The sequence below is a fragment of the Nicotiana sylvestris genome, chromosome 11, assembly GCF_000393655.2.
Source record: "Nicotiana sylvestris chromosome 11, ASM39365v2, whole genome shotgun sequence".
Taxonomy (NCBI): Eukaryota; Viridiplantae; Streptophyta; class Magnoliopsida; order Solanales; family Solanaceae; genus Nicotiana; species Nicotiana sylvestris.
In genome coordinates this window covers 156,319,927-156,328,580 of record NC_091067.1, presented here as the reverse complement: position 1 = coordinate 156,328,580, position 8,654 = coordinate 156,319,927, and the positions used below count along the sequence as shown (strand labels likewise).

The following is an 8,654-nucleotide window of genomic DNA, read 5'->3' as shown; positions in this document are numbered from 1 at the left end:
TAGAGTGTGCCTCAATTGCACTAATTCTTGTCCAATACAGGCCACAAGACAAAGATGAGAACTTCTCAATAACCCTCTTTTGGCTAGAGACATTCTTGGTAATGATGAGATATTCAAGATTATTCTCATCTATTTTCTCAATATGATATCCATTTCGACGGATATCTTTAAAACTCAACAAGTTCCTCTTGGACTTGGAGAACATTGCATTCTCTATGATAAGTATTGTTCCCCTAGGCAGAGTTATAGTAGCTCTTCTAGAGCCTTCAATTAATTTACTACTACCAGAAATTGTAGTAACATCTGCCTTACACATACTTAAATGAGAGAAATATTTCTTCTCTTTGAATATTATATGTGTTGTATAGGAATCAATTAAACAAATATTTTTACAATTGAATTTTAATCCAAGTTTGCGATGTGAGATATTCATATTTGCTTCCCAAATAATCAATGCAATTAGTGTATGCCAAAGTTATAATGTAAAGGATATTGATATAAGAAAATTGACTTTTACAGTTGAACTATTATTTGTCTTATTAAGTTTCTGTAACTTATTATTCCTTAATAGTCAAATTATAACTTGAGTATTAAATAAGCCACTGATTAATGTACTATGGGTTTTGCCGAAATCACACCAGTATATTGATAGCTCTAAAGAAAACGTACTAACCTCTGCTATACTCTCAACCAAGCCAATTGGATCCATTTAGATTCATAGACTTTCTTTCATCAGCTTTTCTTAAGTAGGACATATTTGTAGACGGGTGGAACTCAGTTGATTAGAGTTCGTGTTGATAACGTGTTATGAACAATAAAAGAAGAAGAATATTGTAGAGAAAAGTAGTGAGAGAGAATTCTTATTGATTTGAGATGAATTACAATTGAATAGAACCCTCTATTTATAGGGAGAAAGTGACTTAGCCACCAAGTAATAAATCCTAAAATCTCTCTAAATATAGACATTCACCATAAATAAAATTCTATTATAACACATCTGTTTTATTTAATAATTTCCATTATTATGTTTTACCGATCTCCTAAAATGGGGCTATATAACATTATAGTCTTATGGACCACAAAACCGATGTTCATCGTTGGGGACTAGTGAGGCAAATTGGGAAAAGTAGATTGGATTTTTAATCACTGCTTTGCGTGTATGTATTAATTCAAAAGAATAAATAAATATAAAAATGATATTGTATAACCACTTTTATATATTACAACACACTTTTGCAGCTATTGGTTGCAAGTTAAAAGTGATCTTTGCCCTAAATAAATAGATAAAGATCTTTTAAAATCACTTTTGTGCAATCTATGACTTCACGGGGTAGGCCTTTTTCGTAACAAAGCCCAATGCTTTCAAATCGTTAATCTCACTGGGCTAACATCTTAACGAAGTGGACTTCTACAGAGCATCTTAACAACTAATGGGCTAGCCTATGACATTACTGGCTAATGTTTAACAAAGTTGACTGCAAGTGGAAAATATCTTGGTATGTTGGTAGAAATAACATTCATTGGACACTTTTTGGCTATAATTTTTTAAACATAGCCATTTTTTTGGTAACTAACTTTTTATTAATCACCAGTATTACAACTGTACAAGGTACCATAGTTAGCTAACTTAGCTAACTATCATATTTACAATATACTCTTTCTCTTCCTAGCTTCCTATTTTAAAAACTGTATCTCTGAACTATATCTACTATTCTAGGAGGAGCTCGCACACAACAAACACATGCGATCTCTTTGGCTATCCTCTCCCATCCTATACTTGTCTTCTCAAAAATCCTTCTGTTTCTCTCTATCCATATATAATGTACTAACTCTGAATATAACATCTTGAATAGTTGGGCTTCCTTTGACTTGCCTTTAGCTCGTTTGATCACCTCCTGCACATGTTGCTCCCAACTACCTGCTACTATGCTTTGATTTTGTGTCCAACTCATTAGCTTATGCATCACTGCTTTCGTATATTCACATTCCACAAATAGATGGTCTCTAGTTTCCTTTGCTTTCTGACATAAACTGCATTTGGTATCAATCATCATGCCCCATTTGTTCAACCTATCAGCAGTGAGTAGTATGTTCTGCATTTGTAACCATACAGTGAACTTTGCTTTTGGTCTTGCAGCATTCCCAAACATCAAGCATTTCCATGGCATTCTCGGTTGATCTCCCAGTAGATGAAGGTATATTTGCTTAATGACACCTTTTTCCTGCAAATATGTTTATTATCCTGTGCTAGTATATTCTTTGTTTCCATTATTTTCCTCACCATCCAACTTGCTTGTTTTGGAAAAAAATAGCCAGTGTCATGGAGTTTTAAATTCCACAGGTGAAACTCCACGACAATGATTTGGAGTTTCACATGTGAAATTTGAACTCTATTAAGAAAAGGTTGAAAAGTGATTATTTGTGAAGTTTACATGGGCTAGTTTTTTTAAGGGGAGCCTTGGAACAACGGTAAAATTGTTTCTACATGACTAATAGGTCACGGGTTCCAGTCGTGAAAACAATCGATAATACCTGCATCAGTGTAGACAACTTACATCTACCCATGACAGTCTTTTTTCAGACCCTACATGAACGCGCGATGTACTGTAAACCCGATTGCCCTTTTTATCTAGGCCAACTTTTTAAGTAGAAATGACACCAGGTAGCCATTTGTGATGACCCAAAAGGTCATCACTTATTTTTCAAGTAAATTCTATGATCCGAGGCATTAAAAATCTCTTTTTATTTCATTTTGATTCGCGTGCGTAGTCCGGACGCATTTTCGAAAAGCTTTTATGTGAAAACTAAGTGAAATAAGTAATTTGGCTTTTAATAATTAAATAAAATTGACTTTGGTCAATATTCTTGGTAAGTGGACCCGGACCCATGATCCGACGATCTCGTAGGGTCTGTAGTAAAATTAGGGACTTGGGCGTATTCCTGAAATCGAACTCCGAGGTCCCAAGCCCGAGAAATGAATTTTTGAAGAAAATTATTTAACTGAAATTTTAAGAGTTTTCAGAAATTTAAATATGTTTGAATTAGATGGTATCGGGCCAGTATTTTGGTTCCGGAGCCCGGTACAGATTTTATATGTGATTTAAGTAGAGCCTGTAAAATTTGGTATGAAACGGACTTGAAATGACGTGAATCGGACCCTCGATTATTAACAATGGAACTTAAGAGTTCAAGGGATTTTTCTTTGATTTTGATGCTAAATTCATAGTTATTGATGTTATTTTGATGATTTGATCACAAGATCAAGTCTGTATGATATTTTTGGACTTGCGTGCATATTTGGTTTGGAGCCCCGAGGGCTCGGGTGAGTTTTGGATAGGCCACAGAGTGTTTTGAACTTAGGAAGTTTCAGATTTTCAACTGCTGTGTGTTGCAGGTCAGCAGGCTTCGCAATTGCAAAGCTTGGCTTGCAATTGCGAGCTCGCATTTGCGAAAGACCCATCGCAATTGCGATGATGGGCTGGGACAAGAACCCTCGCATTTGTGAGGCTTATGTCGCAAATGCGACTTCAACAGGATAGCAAATGCGAACAACTATTCGCAATTGTGAAGAAAGCAGGATTTTGCCTACCTATGCATTTGCGAAGCCTGGGCCACATTTGCGAGTTCACATTTGGAAACCTGACTTCGCAAATGCGATATCTGCACCTGTGCAAATTATAGCTTAGCCGAAAATTCTTCATTTTTTCAACTTTCTCAAAACCTAAATACCTTTGGGCGATTTTTCAAAGACAACTACTCTTCCAAATCGATTGTAAGTCATTTCTAACTCATTTTCATTAATCTTTAATATCTTTTCACATGATTTCAACTCAAAATCAAGGGTTTTCATGGGGAAATTGCTTGTTTTGGGTAAAATTTAGGGTTTTTCAAATTTTGGGGATTTGGACCTCAATTTGAGGCCCGATTTCAAAACAAATTATATATTTGGGTTCGTGGGTGAATGGATAATCGAGTTTTGGTTCGAACCTCGGGTTTTGACCATGTGGGCCCGGGATCGATTTTTGACTTTTTGGGGAAATTATTGGAAAACCTATTTTTATGCATTAGAATTGATTCATTTAGCATTTATTGATATCGTTAAATAAATTGTGGCTAGATACAAGCAAATTGGTGGTGGAAACAAGAGGTAAAGCGGTAGTTGAAGCTTGAATTGTGTTCGTAGTATCGAGGTAAGTGTTTGGTCTAACCTTAGTTTGAGGGATTAGGAGTTATGTCTTATTTTCTATGTGTTAATTGTGGAGTTCGACGTATAGGCATGGTGAGGAGTTTTTATACGTCGGAGTCAAGCATGCCTGTGAGTCTTGTATTGTAATTGTTGTAACTCCGTTGTGATTTATTCATGCTTAATACGATGATTATCATTATTGGTTCCCTTGCCGGGATGTTGTTGTTATACTCTTGTTCCCTTGCCGGGATTCTTTTATGATTGATGTTGATTTGTAAATGGGATCGGGTGGCACGCCGCCACGGTAATATTTGAAATGGGAGCGGGTTGCACGCCTGCAACAAGATATATAAAATGGGAGCGGGTTGCACGCCTGCAACGAGATATATGAAATGGGAGCGGGTTGCACGCCTGCAATGAGATATATGAAATGGGATCGGGTTACACGCCTGCAATAAGAAAGAAATGAAAGTGAATACTGTGTTTGTTTACCTCATTATTGTTGGCAATCAAATTCTGGTTTCTTTATATTCCTCTTTGGTATTTTGTTGTTATTTGATACTCCCCGTAGCATGTTTCCCATCTTTAACTGTGAATATCTGCTTTTATTTTCCGCTGTATATGATTTAACTGCACATATTTATTTGGTAGTCTGGTCCTAGCCTCGTCATTACTTCGCCAAGTTAGGCTAGGCACTTACCAGCACATGGGGTCGGTTGTGCTGATACTACACTCTGCACTATGTGCAGATCCCGGTGCTGCAGCTTTTGGACCGCAGTGAGGGTGCTATCTTCAGTCCATTCAGGCGACCCGAGGTAGTCCTACAGGCGTCCGCAGGCCTTGGTGTCTCCCTCTCTCATTCCTTTTCTATTTTTACTGATTCAGAGACAGATTCGTGTATTTTCTATTCAGACTTTATTTGTAGTATTCATAGATGGTCTGTGACATTATGACACCAAATTCTGGGTGTAGTTGTACTTAGATTTCTGCAATTGTATTAAATTAAATTATCACATTTCGTCTTCCACACTCTTTTTGTTACCATTATTTTTGCTGCTTTTGTTATGTTGTTTTGGAATTGCTAAGGGATATAACTGAAAATGGTCAAATAATTGAACTAATCGGCTTGCCTAGGTTTCACTAGTAGGCGTCATCACGACTCCTGAGGGTGGGAAATCCGGGTCGTGACAAGTTGGTATCAGAGCTCTAGGTTATTTAGTTCTCACAATTCACGGATAATCTTAGTAGAGTCTGAGGGATCGGTACGGAGACGTATGTATTTATCCCCCAGAGGCTACAGAGTTAGGAAAAACTTCACATCTATTCTTCTCTATCGTGCGATTTTGTTCTTTCACCGCTAAATTGAACCCTCTACTCTTGTTCTTTTGCGAATGGCGAGGTCACGTACCGCTTCTTCAGCCGAGTGGCAGCTTAGACCGGAGATGGATCAACTATATCTTCATATGCCTTGTGGAGATAGGATATGTTCACCAAGCTTTTTACTACTATTGTTGGTGGTACTTCTTCTGAGGATCTCCCGAATTATTTGGATAGCTGTCATGAGGTTCTCAAGAACATGGGGATAGTGGAGACCAATGGGGTCGACTTTGCTACTTTTCGCTTATTTGGATCCGCCAAGACTTGGTGGAGAGATTATTGTTTGGCTAGACCAGTTGGGTCACCAACTTTGACTTGGGAGCAGTTCTCTCAGCTATTTCTGGAGAAGTTTCTTCCTATCACTCAGAGGGAGAGCTATCGGAGGCAGTTTGAGCATCTCCAGTAGGGTTCCATGACTGTTACTCAGTACAAGGCCGTGTTTATTGATTTGGCCCATCATGCTCTTCTTATACTTCCCACTGAGAGAGAGAGTGAGGAGCTTCATTGAGGGACTCGTTCAGCCTATTCGATTGCAGATGGCTAAGAAGGCAGGAAGTGAGATTTCCTTTCAGGATGTGGCTAATGTGGCCAGGAGAGTTGAGATTGTTCTATCACAGAGGGGTGGTCTGGGGTCTGACAAGAGACCTCGTCTTTCTGGAAGGTTCAGTGGTGCCTCGTTTGGAGGCAGAGATTATTTTAGGTAGGGGCCATGCTCCCAGGTCGTTTCATTTAGCACTTCAGGCTTCTCATGGTGCTCCAGGTGGTTGTAGTTCTCGTATGCAGTATTCTGATCAGGTTCCCTACAGTGCATCACTAGCTCCTATCAGTGCACCTCCACTCTTCAGAGTGGTTATTCAGGCTGTCAGGGTCATCAGCCCCAGCAGTCGAGGCTTGTTTAACTTGTGGCGACATGAGGCATATTGCTAAATTTTTCCCTCGAGCACCTAGTAGTTCTCAGCACTAGGGTTCCCGTACCATGGTTCAGGCACTGAGTGTTCTACCGCCCACTCAGCCAACGAGGTAGAGGTAGGGGTGCTAGAGGTGGAGGTAGAGGTATTAGAGGTGGAGCTCAAGCCGCTAGAGGTGGAGGCCAGCTAGCAGAAGGTCGTCCTAGAGATGTAGTTCAAAGTGGTGGGGCCTAGCCCCGATGTTATGCTCTTCCAGCCAGGCCTGAGGTTGAGGCTTCCGATGCAGTTTTCACAGGTACTGTTCTGGTTTGTAGTAGAGATACTTCAGTTTTGTTTGATCCAGGGTCTACATACTTCTATGTGTTATCTTATTTTGCACCGTATCTGGTCATGCCTAGTGATTCTTTGAGTGCTCATGTATATGTGTCTATATCGGTGGATGATTATATTGTGGTAGATCGTGTTCATCATTCTTGTACAGTTGTGATTGGGGGTTTGGAGATCCGAGTAGATTTGTTATTGTTGGACATGTTTGATTTTGATTTCATCTTGGGGATGGACTGATTATCACCTTACCACGCTATCTTGGACTGTCATGCCACGACTGTGACCTTAGCCTTGTAGGGTTTACCTTGTTTAGAGTGGAGAGGGACTCCTAGTCATTCTACCCATAGTGTTATCTCATATATGAAGGCTCGGCATATGGTCGAGAAGGTGTGTTTGGCCTATTTAGCATGTGTTCGTGATTATAGTGTTGAGGTTCCTTCTATGGATTCTATGCATGTTGCTCGTGAGTTTCATGAGGTTTTTCCATTAGACCTGCCAGGTATGCCACCCGACAGGGATATCGACTTCTGCATTGATTTGGCCCCGGGCACTCAGCCCATTTCTATCACGTCGTATCGTATGGCACCGCCTGAGTTGAAAGAATTGAAGGATCAGTTGCAAGACTTGCTTGATAAAGGCTTCATTAGGCCTAGTGTCTCTCCTTGGGGTGTGACAGTGTTGTTTGTTAAGAAGAAGGATGGATCGATGAGGACGTGTATAGATTACCGGCAGTTGAACAAGATTACAATCAAGAATAAGTATCTATTGTCGAGGATTGATGATTTGTTCGATCAACTTTAGAGTGCCAAGGTATTTTCAAAGATTGACTTGAGATATGGATACCATCAGTTGAGGATTAGGGCATCCGATGTCCCTAAGACAGCTTTTCTCACTCGGTACGGGCATTATGAGTTTTTGGTGATGTCATTCGGGTTGACAAATGCCCCAGCAGCTTTTATGGATTTGATGAACCGAGTGTTCAAGCCTTACTTGGATTCATTCGTGATAGTCTTCATTCATGATATTTTGATCTATTCCCACAGCCGGGAGGAGCATAAGCAGCATCTGAGAGTGGTTCTTCAGACGTTGAGAGATAGTCGATTATATGCGAAGTTTTCGAAGTGTGAGTTCTGGTGGAGTTCAGTTGCATTATTGGGTCATGTTGTATCAGTAGAGGGTATTTAGGTAGATCCGAAGAAGATAGAGGCAGTCAAGAACTGGCCAAGACCCGCATCAGCTACAGAGATCCGGAGTTTCTTGGTTTTGGCAGGATATTATCATCGGTTTGTGGATGGGTTTTCATCTATTACAGCCCCGATGACCAAGTTGACCAAGAAGGGTTCCCCGTTCAGGTGGTCAAACAAGTGTGAGGTGAGCTTTCAGAAGCTCAAGACAACTTTGACTATGGCGTCAGTGTTGGTTTTGCTCACAGGCTCAGGGCCATATATAGTTTATTGTGATGCATCTCGTATTGGACTTGGTGTGGTGTTGATGCAGGATGGCAAGGTCATTGCTTATGCTTCGCTCAATTGAAGATTCATGAGAAGAATTATTCAGTTTATGATTTGGAGTTAGTAGCCATTGTTCACGCGTTGAACATTTTGAGGCATTATTTGTACGGCGTGTCATGTGAGTTGTTCGCGGATCACAAGAGTTTGCAATACTTGTTCAAGTAGAAGGATCTAAATTTGAGGCAAAGAAGGTGGTTGGAGCTATTGAAAGACTATGATATCACCATCTTATATCATCCGGGAAAGGCCAATGTGGTGGCTGATGCTTTGAGTAGGAAGTCAGTCAGTATGGGCAGTCTTGCGTATATTCCGGTCGATGAGAGACCGCTTGCTTTGGATGTTCAG

At 40.0% G+C, this 8,654-nt stretch overlaps 1 protein-coding gene across 1 annotated transcript; it reads right to left on the bottom strand.

The window, feature by feature from the left end:
• Positions 1-1,679: 1,679 nt before the first annotated feature.
• On the bottom strand, positions 1,680-2,565 carry LOC138881891 (uncharacterized). The gene is made up of 2 exons (XM_070162189.1): positions 2,533-2,565; positions 1,680-2,222 (listed from the first exon to the last, which is right to left on the bottom strand). The coding sequence occupies exons 1-2, from the start codon at positions 2,563-2,565 to the stop codon at positions 1,680-1,682; spliced, it is 576 nt and encodes a 191-aa protein (XP_070018290.1).
• Positions 2,566-8,654: the final 6,089 nt, after the last annotated feature.